Raw genomic sequence first — 17945 nt, 5'->3', positions numbered from 1 at the left:
AAAAGAATAGAATCAAGAGCTTGTAGGTTCTAAAAAGCAAGTTTCTCTTGACCCACATTCAAGGAGACTTAGTTTCTCTAGTTCCTTGTGGTCAAGTTGATATGAGCAAAGAACAGCTAGGTGTACTGTAAAAATTCATGTGTGATGAGATTGACCCAGAAGAGGCAGGAGGCTCCATTTGCTGCCCTTTGGGGGTTTCTGTTGGGTTGGTCTAGGGCATGCTGACAAAGACTAAATTCCTCTATCTATATATCTATATCTATCTGTCTGTCTGTCTGTCTATCTATCTATCTATCTATCTATCTATCTATCTATCTATCTATCTATCTATCTACTGAGAGTGTCTGTGGTCACTGTACTGACAAACAGAGTGGAAATTCTCCTTTGGAGCATTTTGAAACAGTATGCAGCCCAGACTGTCCTCAAACTCACTGTGTAACCCAGATTTAATTTGGACCTCCCAAATTAAAGAGCCTCCCACCTCACCCTCCCCAGCTCTGGGATTTTAGGTGTGCTTCACCATGTCTGGCTATGGTGCTGATTTTTAACGTTTTAATTGCCTCATCCCGAGAATATTTGCTAATAGTGATCTAAATGCTACACAATTTTAGAGAAAAATCTGTGAATGATTGTTAATGGTGTTGTTTCTGTCTCTGTGTCTGTGTACATCACAAAAGCAACTCTGCAGCCCACAGAATGTGAATTGCAGAGATCTGGAGGGCCGGCATTCTACACCCCTTCACTTTGCTGCAGGCTATAACCGCGTGTCTGTTGTGGAGTACCTTCTACACCATGGAGCTGATGTCCATGCCAAAGACAAAGGGTATGTGTTCAAATCCAGGTCTTTGGGCTTCATTTTCCTCATACTTAATCTGTTTATATATTTTTAGCATAAAATTACATAATTTTTACCTACAGAACATAACTGCTTTCTTTAGAACAAGAAAATTTACAAATGACAGATACTCCTTTTTGAAACATTGTGTTTTGGTGTTGTAGGTGCTTTCCCCACTTAAACAATATACACGTTTCACTTAAATCATGATTTAAACAAACACACAGTATAGAAAGACAAGGGTCATTCATCCCACCTTCTAAAGATGCAAAGTGAGCAGTTTGCCTGTAATTCTCCAGCTTTATCTTTGGTTGTGTACACCAACTGTGAATCGCTTGGATTGTGCGCACTTAGCACCTCTGAATTTGCACTGTGCAGTAGATAGGAGGGTGCTGTTCGATGGTCTGCTTTGATCTTCACCTGGTCTCCCAGTAGGAGATATGTATGGGATGCCGTCTAACTTGGTGCATCCCTTTCATGCCTGTGTGTATGATTTTATTTCATTTGTGAATGTTTTCATGTAATTTGTAATTTATGTTCATCTTCTCATATCTTTTTGCTATGAAAAATAGATGATTTCTTCCAAAAATTTAATCCATGCCAGAATCACCAGTGTTAATAGAAATATAATTCTATTTCTACCAGTTTAAATTGTATTTTTATATTAGATGAATTATTTGACAAACCAGGTAAAACTTTTCAAACAGCTGCTTAGAAATGTAAGAAGAGTATTTTAGCCAGAAGATTTTCCATAGTCTGAGTTAATTTTGCACCTGCTCAGATAAACCAGCCGTGTTTTGTGCACTTGCTCTGCATAGAGCTAGCTATCAGTGAAATTGCATGACTTAGGCTTCAGGCAACCATTATGTGTTTATCTTTCTAAAGTAATGCACCAGACATGATGGTTTGAGAACATCATCACTAGTTGTTCCAAAATACTGTAGTGCATTGGAGAGCAGCCAGTGTGCTCCTATGACTCATTGTAGTACCAGCATATTTCAATAAAGCCATCATTTCAGAGGACACTGGTTTCTAGCTAGAACGACACTGGTATCTTGTTTTTACTGTGTCCTACATCAACTAAAACTGATCTTCAGTGCACTGATTTGAAAGTCTGTCTTTTTGAGCTACCTTTGAGAATGTCACCTGTTTTTTGTGAAAACGTGGTCATCTACAAGTTTCCTTAGGAAACAAGGGTGCTAGGTTCTCTTACCTGAGTAGAATTTATAACAGAGAGCCTTTATTTCCCTTAGTGAATTCTCTTCTTATGGGGGAAAGGGTTAGAGTTTGAGATGAAGGTTTCTCTCTGTAGTCTGGCCCCCTGAAAATTGCTATGTGTAGACTAGGATGAGCACAAACTCACAGAGATCTTCTGCCTCTGCCTCCTAAGTGCTGGGATTAAGGTATGAACCACCACTGGAATCAAATTTGAGTTTTCATTGCTTGGTATGTCAACATTTTAAATTGTACAGAGAAACCATTACTGAAACATTATGAGTTAAAAAATAACTAAAACAAATGGTGAAACTTGTCAACTAAATAAGTAGATATCCTGTATATTTTATGTAATGCATATTACATTATTGCATATTATGCATCATATAAGTATGCTAGGAATTTTCATTAATAAAATCAAAGTCAAAGAAAATCTGAGAGATGATAAAAAAGATTGGTTAGTATTTGTGCTAATACTTTGTAGTGTACAGAGCTTTGCATTGCTAGGATGAAAGTAAGAATTGAAAGGATTATGTTAAACAGGCCCAATGTCCCAGCTGCTTGGGAGACTAAGGCAGTAGGATTTGAAATCAGTGCCTGCTTGGTTTATAGAATGAGTTCAAGAATATCTATCTTAAAATAGAAAAGGCTAGGTATGTAGCTCAGTGGTTGAGTACCCTAGCATGCATGAAACCCTGGGTTTTATCCCAGCACTACTCAAAAAACTGTATTGTTATTACATTTTATTCTGTGAGTGTATATATCTACATGTATTTCAAGACTAATGATTGCTGTAATATAAGATTTTATATTGGAATTTTTTTAATTATTAATGTTTGAGTTGGTAAGGTGGCTTAGCAGGTAAAGACACCCACTGTGCAAGCCTGTTGACCTGCGTTCAAACCCTAGAACATGCATAAAGGGGATGGGAGAGAGCTGACTCAAAAGTTGTCCTCTGACCTCCACATGTGCCATGATAACATACCTACTTCACAGTAAATAAAAATGTTAGTCCTGACTAGAAATGGGAGCCCATATCTAAGAGACCAAAGAGGAAGCATTTCTTTTTGAGCAGATGTTCAATGTACCCAATCCCATAGAAAGAGGAGGAGTTGAGGCAGAGTCTCATGTAGCCTGTACTGGGTTGAAAACCCATCTGTAGCTGAGGATGCCCTCGAACTCCTGCTTTTACCTCCCGAGTACTAAGATTATAGACATGTACCACCACATCCAGAAAAAGAGCATTTTATTATGTTATTTTAGCTGAAAGATCTGATCTGTTTTATAACTCTAATTTTCTTTTGTTTAGTGGCCTGGTTCCTCTTCACAATGCCTGCTCCTATGGACACTACGAGGTAGCTGAGCTCTTGGTGAGGCATGGAGCATCCGTCAATGTGGCAGACTTGTGGAAATTTACCCCTCTCCATGAAGCGGCAGCCAAGGGAAAATATGAAATCTGCAAGCTCCTTCTAAAAGTATGTAGATATGAAGCAGCTGCCTGGCTTTAGTTATTGCTTGAAATTAAGAGTATTGGGATCTATTGAAAACAAGTGCTGAGGAGGCTGTCCATTTCCAGGTGACGTCATGATACTTACATAGTGTTTGACAGGCCTTTCTGAGTAGATTCAATAGAGGTCATGTTATTAAAGAAGGTTTTGGGAAGAGCTGATTTAATTTGCATGGCTTATCTAAAATAGCACCAATATTAGGAAAAATATCCTAGAAACCTCTTCACTCATGTTGCTGTTTGCAATACAGTGACTATTGCTACCCTCAAAGCTAATGATAACTCAGCCTTTCTAAATAGCACATACACTTGTTCGTCATGGAAGACAACTGTGTGGTTTCCCGACTTAACCAGAGAAAAATTATTCATTGTTCCTGTTACATGTAAGCACATTTTATGTTTTTATTTGATACAGTTAATACCATAAATATATATGGCAAATATTAACACTAATTAGTTTTAAAAAGCAAATCACTTTTAGTTCATTATTAATTCATTGTCTACTTGAATATTGGGGTTTATTTGTTTAAAACAAAGTCTTACTCTATAGCCCTGACTGGCCTGGAACTTACAGAGACCTGCCCGCCTCTGCCCCACAAATTCTGGGATTACAGGTGTGTGCCACCACACCTGTGATTTCCACAGTAAGTCAGCAGCTGTCTGTGTCAGGGCTATAGTAAAAATTCTTGGTCCTCAGGTGTACATAAATCATGAAATACATTTTTAAAGCTATGGTACTTTTTTTTAACCAATGTCATTTAGAGTTCAGTAGTTTTTTTTCTACTTGTATTTTTTTTTCTTTTTAATGATGCTGCCTAAATATCTTTATGCAGTTTGAGTTAGGGCTATAATTCAGTGGTGGATTGCTTGCCTACCGAGTGTAAGGCCTAGTTTTATCACTAAAACTCTTTGTTTGTGGAAGGGGGCATGTTACAATTAAGTTTGGCCAAAATTAACATCTATAAAATTATAAAAAGTGAAAGAGATTTCAGAGGTAACTTCAGGTCTCTTGGAAAGCTTGTCACAAAAGAACAGAAGATACCCACTACCCTCCCAGCTTCGCTGTCACCCTGGACTTTAGTTAGTACTTAGCAAGATTTGGGTCTTTTTCTAAGTAGTTACAAAATAAGCAGAATTTAGATTCCTGTTTTCAAGGTGCATGTAGAATAGATTTTTTTTCTGACAAGCCAGGGATAGATAGCAAATTAAATGATGTATATGGTACCTGCCCACTTGCAAACACACAGTCACCATTCGGTTTGTCTTACAGCATGGAGCAGATCCAACCAAGAAAAATAGAGATGGAAATACACCGCTAGATCTTGTCAAAGAAGGAGACACAGATATTCAGGACCTACTGAGGGGGGACGCCGCACTGTTGGATGCTGCCAAGAAGGGCTGCCTGGCCAGAGTACAGAAGCTTTGTACCCCAGAGAATATCAACTGCAGAGACACCCAGGGCAGAAACTCAACTCCTCTGCACCTGGCAGGTAAGCGTCACTGTGTGACATCCCATGGTCCTTTTTAATATCCAGTTAAACACTGCTAAATGTGTGCCAGGTGCTTAACCACTTGGCTTGCATGGTGAAAGAGCATTGGTGAGATAGCCCATCAGGTAAAGGTGCTTGCCACCAAGCTTCTCAACCTGAGTTCAGTTCCCAGAACTCATGTGGACAACTGAGAACCAACACCTGTAGATTGTCATGTTCTAAGAACTCCAAACTCGTGCTTGGTGCCTGCAATGCCTGTGAAAGAGATTGGCATGTATTGTACACTTTAGTAAAGACTCAATTATGTGAAGATAGTATTAGCCTTTGAGGAAAAAAAAATAAAATCTTAAATTTTTCTGGTCTTTATTTATGCATGTGTGAGAGTTGTAATCGTTTCTCTTGACCTGACATGTCCCTTCTTACTCTTAACAGCCGGCTACAATAACCTGGAAGTAGCTGAGTACCTTCTAGAGCATGGAGCTGATGTTAATGCCCAGGACAAAGGAGGTTTAATTCCACTTCACAATGCAGCATCTTATGGGGTGAGCATGACATAGTAAATATCTAGAAACCTTCCCTGGCACTTAATTCTTTGCTAAATATGCATTACATGTTAAGGAACAGATTTCTAACCAGCAGCATAGCTGAGTGCGTTTTAACCATCTATGTAAGTTTTGTGACACTTTCCCTTGTGATTCCTTTTTGAAGAATACCCGCACTTTTGCAAGCATTCTGTCTCTAGCACATTATCTAACACAGTAATTGGTGTGTAATGGGTCATGTATAAATCTTACCTCTACCTCGGACAGATTTTAGAACTTATTGTAGTTGTCTACGCTTATCCCTAGAACCTTAAAAGTGTCAAGCCAAGTAGTTAAGCAATTCACACATAGTTTAATAAATAGCATTCTGCTGAGGGAGTACCCTCCCAAGTGAAAGTGCGAAGCCATCTTTCCAGGCACTGTAACTGTTCACAGGGAAGAGGAGGTGCTCAAGCCTGGTGCATCGCAGTAGAAATAAGTCAGACATGAAGAATGGTCCCATGCCTCTCTGGTTTTGCACATCTCCATCTTGGACATAAATCCCTAGTTATCTAGCAGTTCCTGTATACCAGGTTCTTGGGTGATGAGTGACCCCCACTGTTCATTTTCATACAACCTACTTTGTAAGTGCTCACAGTCCTGCTTTCCTTTTCTTTCTGCAAAAAGAGAAAACTGAAGAGCATTGCCTACTGTTTCTGTTGTGACACTGTTCTCAAAAGCCAGGTTTGAGCTCCAGCTGCCCTTTGGATCTGCATTTTTTTAAAAAGCCACCTCAGTTTTTTCAAACAGAGAGACAAACACATGTTTAAGAAGCTTAAAGGAAAATTACAAGTTTCATGAGAATTTTTTATGATAATGGGCCTTATTCTGCTTAATATCCTTTATATTATAATGTGTTTAGGTATTATTAATCTGTACATACAAAGGACAGTTAATTTCTGTACTATTAATAAATATAAAAGTGTTGGTATTTTTTTCCTTACCCAAAGCCTGTGATATTATAAGAGTAAGTCATTTGGCTGGTTTGTTTTCTTTCTCATTTTGCAGTGTTTTCCCTCAAAGGGATGGTACTTGAAGGTTGCATGCCATTGTTGTTGTAAAAACTACATACAATTAAATGGCTTTAGCTATAGCTCATATTTCTCGCCTATTTCCCATCTTTTTAAAATTTAGTCCCCTGTCTTTATGCCGTTTGTCACTCGCAGCATTTTGTGATGCAGCTCAAGCTAAAACCCATCAAACTAGACACTGCGGCAGAGTCAGCCCCTCCTCTGAGCTCCTCACTCAGTCCTCTGCTGTCACAGGAGACCAGAACTAAGCTGCAGCCTCTTTGTGCATTTAACCCTCATTTTTTGCTACTATTATTTGCCCTAGTGGTATAGCTACCTAAGAAGAACTGAAAAGCCTAAGAGTTGTAATTCAGCTCTGCTTGGGTAATACTCCTTCTTCTTAATTGGTCTTTTAGACATTTGCCAGCCAGTTTAGCAAGCATGTAATTGGTTTCACTAAACACACACTGTAGATTCAATAGGAAGAATGTTTAACAATACATACTGAATACACAGCTCACTTATACACCCACATACATACAAACTATAACTTCTCTTGGACTATATAATTTTGGAAGTCTTTGCCAATTAGTCTACCAAATTGCATTACTCTTTTAATAAAACACAGGAAGCACAATTTAAGTATCTTATATGATTTTAGGAATGGCTTTAAATTATCCCGTGTTTTGGATTGACTGGATAGAAGTGCTTTTCCAACACATCCTTGGAATGAAAGAAGACAGTTGGGGTTTTATTTTGTTTGAAGTGATTTTGATAAAATCATAGCTTTCATGTTAGAAGTCTGCACATAAACTGCAAAATTAATTTTATAATGTTCTTGTAATCCCCAAAGGGTTTTCAAAGTAGCCTGATCTCAGAAGAACCCTGGTTTCAATGTGTCCCTCCCCTTCATATTATTGGCAGTAGGAAGCTTTCCTTAGGAGTTACCTGATCTTTACTTTCGGAAAAACTAGTTTTAAGCCAGCTTGAGCTACGTGAGACCCAGTCTCAGAAAACAAAAACAAACAGAAGGGCAAGAGAATCGTTGTGGGAAGACAAGTCCAAAACACAGTAGAGGGGCTGGGTGTGTGTGTTTGTTTTAAGAAGAAATTTCTATTAAGGATGAGAACACAGGCCTGGAAGGAATTGTTAAATAGAAACAAGGATCCTTGATGGAACTCTACCTGGTGGTTTTCTTAAGCCTCTGTGTTTTCTTGATTTTCCCAGCATGTTGACATAGCGGCACTACTGATAAAATACAACACATGTGTAAACGCAACAGACAAGTGGGCCTTTACTCCGCTTCATGAAGCGGCCCAGAAAGGAAGGACACAGTTGTGTGCCCTACTCCTAGCACATGGCGCAGACCCAACCATGAAGAACCAGGAAGGTCAGACACCTTTAGATCTGGCAACGGTAAGTGCTTGTGGCGGCTGTGGTTATTGTTCACTAGGATGTCAGGCCTGACACTGCCTTCCAGTGCTCCCCTGACAGTTCATTTGGCAGATTTGGTGTTCTTCCTGAAAATCTTAGCCGAAGCCACATGTGCCCTCGGTTCCTTTTGTACTTCTGGGATATCTCATGTGTCATCACCCCTTTAGTTTTCTACGCCAGTTGCCTAACTTGCAGCTCTCATTCACAGCCACCACTCAACGTTAGATACCTCTAGCCAAAAGCAAGTGTCAATTTCCGTGCCTGGTAGTCTTTTAAAAAAAAATCACAAAATGCTTGGTGTTTAGTGAAAGACTTAACATTTATAATGTTTTTGTGTTTTCTTTAATTATTATTTTAGGCTGATGATATCCGAGCTTTGCTGATAGATGCCATGCCCCCGGAGGCCTTGCCTACCTGTTTTAAACCTCAAGCAACTGTGGTTAGTGCCTCTCTGATCTCACCAGCGTCCACCCCCTCCTGCCTCTCTGCTGCCAGCAGCATAGATAACCTGACTGGTCCTTTGGCGGAGCTGGCTGTAGGAGGGGCCTCCAATGCAGGGGATGGCGCTGCCGGTGCAGAAAGGAAAGAAGGAGAAGGTGGGTAGTGCTTCTTGGGTTAAATTTTTTAGTGGGTCAGTTACTTTTTTCTTTTGGTTATTAAAAACTTAAAGATAGTCTCTCTCTTAACCTTTATGAGTTCAAGGACATCCTGGACTACTTGGTAAGACCCTATCAAAGATGGGGGTGGGGTATGAGAGGAAAAGGGAAGGAGTAAGGAATAAGGACTTGATAACCAGCACCGACGTAAAAAGCTGGGTACAGTGACTGAGTAGTCCCAGTACTGAAGAGGCAAAGGCAAGAAGATCCCTGGGACTTGCTGACCAGCCAGTTTAAAACCAGGTCCGGTAAGAGACTCTCCAGAAAGTGGGTGGATGGATGAATTGATAGATGGATGGATGAATAAACGAGATCCAAGTTCAGTAGGACTCTCTAGAAAATGGATGGATAGGTGGGCTGGTGGGTGGACAGACGGACGGACAGGTGGATGGATGGATAGATAATGAGGAAGACACTCAACATTGACCTCTGGCCTCCACAGACACAAACATGTATACACACATATACTATACACACAGAAATAAAGTAATTTTTAAAAAGAATAAATCAGAACAATAGCTGCTACTTTTGACTTTTTCTTTTTTAATACATTAAAAGTATTTTATCAGATATGGGCTGGAGTACAGACGTTGCTTTTAAACTAGACCAGAGGACCTAGTTTAGTTCCCAGCATCCACATTGGGTAGCTCACAACCCGCTTTACTTCACCTGAGGACTTCAGTATCCTCTTACAGCTTCCAGGGACATCTGGAGTCAACCTGTGTTATACTCACACATAAACACACAACTAAAAATAGTAAAATCTTTAAATATTATATAAAATTGTTATATTAAAAATTAATATATTTGTTATATATCTTACAATATATAAACCTATATTTTAGTTCTATATTTTGTATGTTTTAGAATTAATATGAGTATTATTCTATTGCTATGCCAAAGATAAAATTCAGAATAACTTGAAGTACTTAAGTTAAATTGTGTATTTGGCATTATTTTATATCATGTAAAATCATCTGTATAAGCAAAGGTCAAGAAATAGGGTTATGCCAGGTAATGGTGGTACGTACACTCCTTCAATCCCAGCACTTGGGAGGCAGAGGCAGGCAGATATCTGTGAGTTCAAGGCCAACCTGGTTTACAGAGTGAGTTCCAGAACAGCCATGGCTGTTACCCAGAGAAACCCTGTCTTGAAAATGGGTAAAATGAATGAAAATAAAGAAATTGAGTTATATGGAAATGCTGAAACCTCCCATAGAATTAGAAAATTCTAAGAGATTTAAATGTTTCTGTTTTAGTTGCGGGTCTTGATATGAATATCAGCCAATTCCTTAAAAGCCTTGGCCTTGAGCATCTCCGGGATATCTTTGAAACAGAGCAGGTAAATTCTTGTGTACTTTTTCGGCTATTGAGTTATTTATTACCACACATTTTTTTATTTGAACTTGCAGCTATTTGTTTTCTGTATTACATATCCTCTTTATTTTGTGGCCTAACGTGTTCCACAATCTGCCTCATGCGTAATCTATTTGTTTCAGGTATGTTTGCACTATGTTAGCTGTCTGTGACGTTCCTGGAGAAGCCAGGGAACCCAATACTCTATGCATCTCTCCATCTATCTGACAGTTGGGAGACCTATCCTTTCTCTTTATGAGCAGTCTTTCTCAGTGGATTGTCACATCAAGTTAGACCCTGAGAAGTGAGGGTACAGGCTATTGGGAGAACACTTGGTGAACTTAGATCAAGAAACTGCCTCAATAATACTGTTTTATTTTGTCTTGAGTTTTTTGTTTCCAAAAGACACTGGCACTTATGTCCTCATCTCGTGTGTTTACTAGTGAGAACTCTTCTGTTTGCTAGACTGTGTTGTCGAAGATAATAAGTTTCTACTGCTGTGTTCCGTGAGAACACTGAAGATGAAATTGAGTTTAGTGTTACTGCTGGAGAAAGGGAGAGGCACTTAGAGCCCAGTACATCATTCTCCCAGTTGTAGAGTTACCTCCTTACACCATGTCAGCCTTTCTGGCAGGGAAATAGACTATCGTAGTTCATGTTTTTTTAAGATCTACACATCTTCAGGAACATCTGCAAATCCCTTTGTTTTGTGACTTGTGGTCCACAATCTGCCCCATGCACAAAAGTCTGTTCTTTAGTAGGTATGTGCTCTGAGTTCAGTAGAGCTACATGACAGGTGACCACAGACTTGGTAGCCTAACAGGAATCTCATTTCTCAGGAGACTGAAATCCAGTTGTCAAGGTGTGCCCCCTGCAGCCATTCTAGAATGGTCTGCTCTCTGCCCTTCCTGCACCCTTGATTTATGGTCTCACCACTCCAGTCTCTGCTGCTGTTGTCACATTGCCTTGTCCTGTGTCTGCCTTCTCATGTGCCTCTTACTGGGACACTTCCTTTAAACTTGGGTCCTCCTGGGTGTTTCCTGGTCTCAAGATCTCAATTTAAGCACTTAGAGACAACTTGCTGCAAAAAGCGTTAACTCATTTGGAACTTATCCCTTCTAGGGAGAAGGGCCTCCTTTTTGTTGTTGTTTTGTTTTATTTTTATTTTAGTTTTTGTTTTTCCAAGACAGGGTTTCTTCGTGTAGTCCTGCCTGTACTGGAATTAGCTCTGTAGACCAGGCACAAAGATCTGCCTGCCTCTGCCTCTCAAGTGCTAGGATTGATTAAAGGTGTGACCACTACCTCCAACTAGGGCCTACCTTTTTGAAGGCTCAGCTCAACTCACAGCAAGTTATATATATATATATATATGAACTTTCCTCTTTTTTTTCAATTTCCCAAGAGTGGGTTTCTCTGTGTAACCGCCTGGCTGTCCTGGAACTCGTTTTGTAGACCAGGTTGGCCTTGAACTCATAGCACTCCGACTGCCCCTGCCTCCCAAGTCCTGGGATTAAAGGCATGCGCCACCACCACCCAACTGAGCTTTCATATCTTTTTAAGACCTAGGCAATTTGTCATAGACTTTCCCTTTCCAACCATCAGCCTCTATAGGTAACCCCCTTCTGTAATCAATAGACTCACCTGGTATTTCAGTATGTGACATAGCTAGAATGTGCTTCACGGGTGCTTGCACTGACTTTTATTCTTGTAAGCTTGTAGTCATCTTTAACTTAAATACCTTGGGTTACGATAGGTAGGTGGCACACTCCTATAACTAGCACTTGGGAGGATGAAGCAGGAGGATCACAAAGTTGAAGTTAGCCTAGACCATTAGAAGATAATCTGGGCTTTAGTGAAACCTTACTTCAAAAAATATCTGGAAGGCAGTTTGTTTGTTTATTTGTTGTTCTTGTTATGTTTTTATATGATTTATAGTAAGATTTTATTATGCTTTTATTTCTTTGGTTAAATAAATTTTACATTTATTATAGTTCATCCTTAGTATTTTTAATGATTCAAATAGTTGAAATAGAATTGAACTGAAATTGAACTAACTAAACACCTTGGTCTGTTTTTCTCTGACTGTAAAGCGGATTAAGAGGCATTTAGCCTACCACTTCTCTTGCCAGTCGGTTAAGCACACCTACAGTATGTGAATGCTTAAAATTCCTGGTGAAATTGGGTGTTTTTGCCAACTTTGAAGTCATACTTTGTTAAGGCATCACATGGTCTTCATTTGTGGTGAAGAGGTTACACTCCACTGTAAGGGTCTCCTCTCCCTGCCATCTGGTCATCTGGGAGAGCACTGTAAACAGTGAGGCTTTACGTTGTTTGACCGCATCCTCTGCTATAGCCACATGAACAGCTGCATCCCTTCATTCTGAATCATGATTGAAGTAATTGTCTTGGTTTAATAAGCCAAAGACCATAATTCAGACAAGTGACTCTGCCTCCTGTTGAGAGCTTTTCCTCGAACTGTAGTTGTACGTTTTTGTCAGCTGGCCTTGTAATGTGCAGCTCTGTTTGCTCTTTCCTTTTCGTGGGGATTCTCTTTGTCAGTGCCTGACCTCCTGGGGTGTGTTTCTCTCAGGTATTGACTTAGTAGTTGGATGATTCAGCCTTCAATAACTTCTTCTGACTGCTTGGCGTTTTCATGTTTTTAGTATTCCTTTTTCCTGAAGTTTTGTTCTATTGATTTTCCTTTTGTCCAGAATAATTTGTGTCCTTTTCATAGTCCAGATGTTAACTGTTGCACTTATGTATATTAGCTATTGTAGCCGTCTCCTCTAGATCAATGCTGTGCCTTTCTCAGTGCCCAACCATGTTTGACCGCCCTCTGTGCTGCTGTATTTACTGTAGCAAGTCCTCAGTTATAAAATAGTAAGTCCACTTAATTCTTCCGTAGCATATCATTAGAATTTTCTGTTATGAGCATTCTACAGCAGCCCAGTAATGTGTGTAGCGTGGAAGTGTGCAGTACATGCATTGTGTCCCCTGAATTCCTCTGTGTTTCCTGAGACTGACATACTGTATGCTGCTCTTTCTCTTCATATATGTGTCTACCCCTCTCCCTGGGAGGTGGGAGACAATTTTTTCCGGTGCTGGAAGAGCTTTACTGTACCATATTTTCAGCTCCACCTTCTCAATTCATTGCTCAGAAATCTGTTCTCTTATTCCATATAGATACTTTCCAAAAATATACCAGAATCCCTTCTAATTAACTTTAACACTGTGTAATATCAACTCCCACTTAAAATGTGGCTTCCTATCTAGAGTGCTCATGTCTATGAGAAAGAAAATTTAGATTTATATTGTAATTTCTGGAGCTCAGCTGCTATAACTGGCTGCATTTATAGTCAACCTATATATTTTCACAGAAAGTGACCATATACATTTTCTTTCAAATTGTGATAAAACAAAGCTTGAACTCAAATAAATTCATTGTGAATATGATTATAAAGTCGCTGCCACCACCACCACCCAAGTAAAAGATTTTTTTCAGTTAAAATAATTTTCTCTTCACAGAAATCTTAGGAGACATGGCATTTACTTTGCATGCTGAACTATTTTTATCTCGTAAATGAATAAAACTTACTTTAAAGATTTTATATTGATGTAGACATGAGTAACTTTCTCCCCCCAGAGAAAATAACTAGGGAAGCAAACTTGTGATTCCTTCCAAATACCTAAGCATGTTCTCTGACTGTTCCCCCATACCAGTGAGGTTTAAAGATAATAAAAGAATTGATTGAATGTAAGGGAAAAAGTACTGTTCTGTCATTTCTGCTTTATCATGTTAGTAACTGGTCAGTGAGGGTAGCTCACCCACACCCAAGGGGGGGATTAAAATCAGGGCAGGAATACTAGGGGCTGAGGATCCCTGGCAGCCATTTTAGAGGCTGCTTTGTAAACTGGAGTATAGTAACCCCAGGGTTCCTTCGCTCAGGCAAGGGGCTTGGACAAGGAGTTTTACATCTTTTTTTTTTCTGCAAGTCTATATATTAAACTTCATTTCTTTCTCTAGAATGTGATTATAAATATTCTTTCTTTAGAGTTTGGTTTTTGACTTCTAGTCCGGTTTTGACACCCTTCAGCTATATACTATGTGCATCAATTAAAAAGATTTTGAAGTGTATAATCTAAAGTTACCATCTATATATGAGGCCGTGTTTCTATTGTCAGCTGTGTTTAAACTGAAGTATAAAATATATCGATGAGAAAGATAGCACTGTTCACAAATTATGTTAAAGTCAGCTCTAATTTAAAATATAAAGATTCCTATTTTGTAAACTGTTCTATTTCAAAGATGAATATTTCATTTAGTGCCTTGTTGTCTTTTGAAAGCTCTGTTGAAAACTTGCTTTGGGTGATTAGAAGTGAGTTGCCCATTTTGTAGAATGAAACAATTATTCTTCAATGGCCACTTAGCAGTAATATGCTAAATTACTTCAGAGAATGAGCAGTGGTGTTCCTTGCCCTGAGATGATCCTGCTCATTGTGTAATGTTTCATTTTGACAGTAAAAATCAGAGCTCTCGGCCTGGTTTGTCCTTTTGTGCTTAAGTGTAAAGATTGAGAAAGTTATGCACATATAAAAATGTATTTAGTTTGTATACAGTGTTCTACCCACAGGCCAGAAGAGGGCACCAGGTCTTATTATGGATGGTTTGTGAGCCACCATGTGGTTGCTGGGAATTGAGTTCAGTACCCCTGAAAGAGCAGCCAGTGTTCTTAACCTCTGAGCCATCTCTTCGGGTTGGATACTTATGATTCTTTAATCTTGTATGAGTTAGATTTTTTTAAAGTCTATAAAAATATTTCAGTTCTCCAAAGAAAGAAAAAATGAGGGGCGACAGACCTATATTTATACCAGGGCCTTTTCTGTCCTGGAAAACTACCAGTGCCATTCTGGCCACAGGTGATTTCAGAACTTTGCCACTGGGTGGAGGCAGAGTCACAATTACTACAGCCCACAAAGCTATAAGGAAATCAGCAAGCTCCAGCTTGTCATCTGAGATGAATCACCAGAACTCAAAGGCCACCATTCTGTGCAAACATCGAATGTGTTAGGCAGAAGGATTGCTAACCTGACAACTTATGAGCTTAAAAACCATCTCTCTCTTTTTTCCAAACTGGGGTTTCTGATGTCGCTTCTTTATAAAAATGATCTGTGGTCTAAACCTAAACTGTAAGTCTAACTACTTCCTGAGGCCACTACTGGCGTCTTACTTCCTGGCACTGGGAATTTTCTTATCTAAGGTAGGCTTGCTTTGCCACACTGTGATTAATTAAAATGCTTCTCCTTTCCCTCTGCTCTCCGTTTCTGCTACCCACATGATACTGAATTTGGGATCTTCCCATTTTCAAGCTGCTAATCCATCTATCTGAGGGCAAACAGAAGATGGTCGAATTGAAATCAGAAAAAAAAAAGTGGCAGTGATCATTCGTCTCCCATCACACTGGGTCTCTGTCTTAATTCTTCATCTGCTTGAAGAAAATGCAGAGTGTTTTTACTGAGCTAGAAGGCTGCCAGTCTTCTTAAGCAGCTTGAAGGTCATGTTTATAAAAGGAAACAGGTTCTTTAATTTGCGTGGTAGTCATAGCACTATACACAGGTGCAAGAGCTTATATCCTCCAAAGAGCTGTTGAAGATTTAGTATGCAATTTCTTTCATTTTGCAGATTACATTAGATGTGTTGGCTGATATGGGTCATGAAGAACTGAAAGAAATAGGCATCAATGCATATGGGCACCGCCACAAGCTAATTAAGGGCGTTGAAAGACTTTTAGGTGGGCAACAAGGTAAGCTATTTAAAAAATGTTTTTATATTTATATGTATGATATATTTTATATATAATTTATGAATATTTTAATAAATATTTCTTCACTAAGTTCTGAATATAAAGACTGGTTTGAGAGTCTGAGCACGTGCAGATAACAGGTATAGTGCCCGCTGCCTTCCTCAGCTCAACTAATCACTTTCGCTAACTGGGCAAGCCTGGGATCATTCCTCTCCCTGTCTTCATCTATCTGGAGAGACTTTATGGCCTGAATTTGCTCTCGAATCTTTGTTTTTTCCCACTGCTGTCACCTAACTCAAGCCACTGTTCTCTCTGCTGGGCCTCGGAGCCTCTGTCAGCTTCTCCCCTGCCTGCATCCTGACCTCCCTGGGCCTTGTCCAGTGCTGCCAGAGGACCTTCCAGCATGAGTCCAACCTTCTCTCCTGCACTGAACCCATCCATAGCACCCTGTGCTGTCGGGGTAAAATCAGACACTGACACGCGACTTTTCATGATCTGACCTTTCTTATTTCATTTTGAGCTCTTCTCCCACCCTCAGGACCACAGCTCATCCATGTCCATCACCCGTGCCCTTCATTGTCACAGGCATCTTCTCTTCCGTGTTTACTGTGTTTCTTCTTGTTAGAAGCATTGCCATAGAGGAGAGAAAGTAAAGACAAGGAAACAAGTCGTTTATCTATGGAGTTGATTAAAAGTTTCAAGAATTGCATGCAACCAAAACTCAGACAATTTTGAATTTGATTCTTGTTTTTTTTTTTTTTTCAAATATGTATTTTAGTCAAGCCTATGAAATGAACAGATAAGTTCTGTTGGTGACCATTTTAAGCCATCCCAAGAGTTTTTGAGGACAATTCTTGTATTTTAGAGCTCAGTCCTTTATAATTCAGTGCATGTGTCTCTTTTGAGTATGCATGTCATCAGCTTTGTTCATGATTGAGTTCAGTTCAGCAGGTGTTGAACCCTGCTGTGTAGGCGTTCACAGGAGTGCCTGAGTCCCTCAACACCTAATTTCCTCGTGTGCCTCTGGTATATTTGCTGAACAGACTGTATTTGAGGTGGAGATGGACAGTGCAGGCTGTTCAAACTGTCAGTTATTTATAACCAAGTTTTTCATGAACTGAGTGGAACTGGGGTGATGTGGACTTGTGCTTTACACGTTTGTTTGGTTTTGTTTTTTCTTCTACAGGAACCAATCCATATTTGACTTTTCACTGTGTGAATCAGGGGACTATTTTGCTAGATCTTGCTCCAGAAGACAAAGAATATCAGTCAGTAGAAGAAGAGGTAATAGACATCAAAAAGTTTCTATTTTCCCAAATTCTGTTAAGACTGTTTTCCGGGAGACATCAGCTCACCTTATTCTGTTCTGGGGTCACTGCCTGTTGCTCATTCTCAGTCCCCAGCAAGCGTTTGAATGTGATCATAAACTAACACTGTTGTATCACAAGTCTGTGTGTAGAATAGCTCTATCTTTTTATCCTGGAAATTTTGTAAGTTTTAAATCATGCAAATAATAATTCTTTCAGAACATTTTCATGCAGTAAGATGCACCTAAGATTGAGATAGAACAAGAACCGTGTCTCGTAGACAGAAATACCTTCTAGTCTTTTGTGTGTGTGTGATTATTAAGTGTGTTTCCTTAGGACGGTGTCTGGTTACATGTGCTTCTATCTTACAATTAATTTCCGCAATCACAGTTCTTTCCAACACTATTTGTAATAATTACTTGTGAAAGGGGCATGGGAATTTCCTCTGCGCTGGTGTCTTGTATGTCCTGCCCCTAAGGCCATATCTAACTATCATTGTGAGTAAGCTGCCTGGCAGCTTATACAAACATCCAAGCAGAAACTGGATTGCCTCAGTTAAGGGTTTTCTGTTGTTGTTTGCTTTATTTTATTTTTTTTTATTTTTAGTGCTCATATTATCCCTATTGAGTGCTAGGAAAACCCACTAGGAAATACAGAATTGTCATACCCTGTAGTAATGTTTCAGTTCACATTCAGGAAGATGGTGTGTCTTCTGGTACCTTATTGACCCATTGTCCCTTAGTAAATTCTGGT

At 39.4% G+C, this 17945-nt stretch overlaps 1 protein-coding gene across 1 annotated transcript in view; it reads left to right on the top strand.

The window, feature by feature from the left end:
• Positions 1-17945, top strand: part of Tnks (tankyrase) — a 153438-nt gene that overhangs the window by 120967 nt on the left and 14526 nt on the right. The window contains exons 14-22 of the mRNA XM_050146701.1: positions 678-823; positions 3360-3525; positions 4828-5047; positions 5480-5589; positions 7866-8054; positions 8431-8668; positions 9988-10070; positions 15765-15885; positions 17072-17169. Of these exons, the coding sequence (XP_050002658.1) occupies positions 678-823; positions 3360-3525; positions 4828-5047; positions 5480-5589; positions 7866-8054; positions 8431-8668; positions 9988-10070; positions 15765-15885; positions 17072-17169 (1371 nt within the window). The remainder of the gene's footprint in view (positions 1-677; positions 824-3359; positions 3526-4827; positions 5048-5479; positions 5590-7865; positions 8055-8430; positions 8669-9987; positions 10071-15764; positions 15886-17071; positions 17170-17945) is intronic.

Source organism: Alexandromys fortis, unplaced genomic scaffold (genome assembly GCF_014885135.2).
Source record: "Alexandromys fortis isolate MF-2015 unplaced genomic scaffold, M_Fortis_MF-2015_v1.1 scaffold_55, whole genome shotgun sequence".
Taxonomy (NCBI): Eukaryota; Metazoa; Chordata; class Mammalia; order Rodentia; family Cricetidae; genus Alexandromys; species Alexandromys fortis.
Note: the sequence above shows the minus strand (reverse complement) of the source record. Positions and strands in the feature narration are given on the sequence as shown.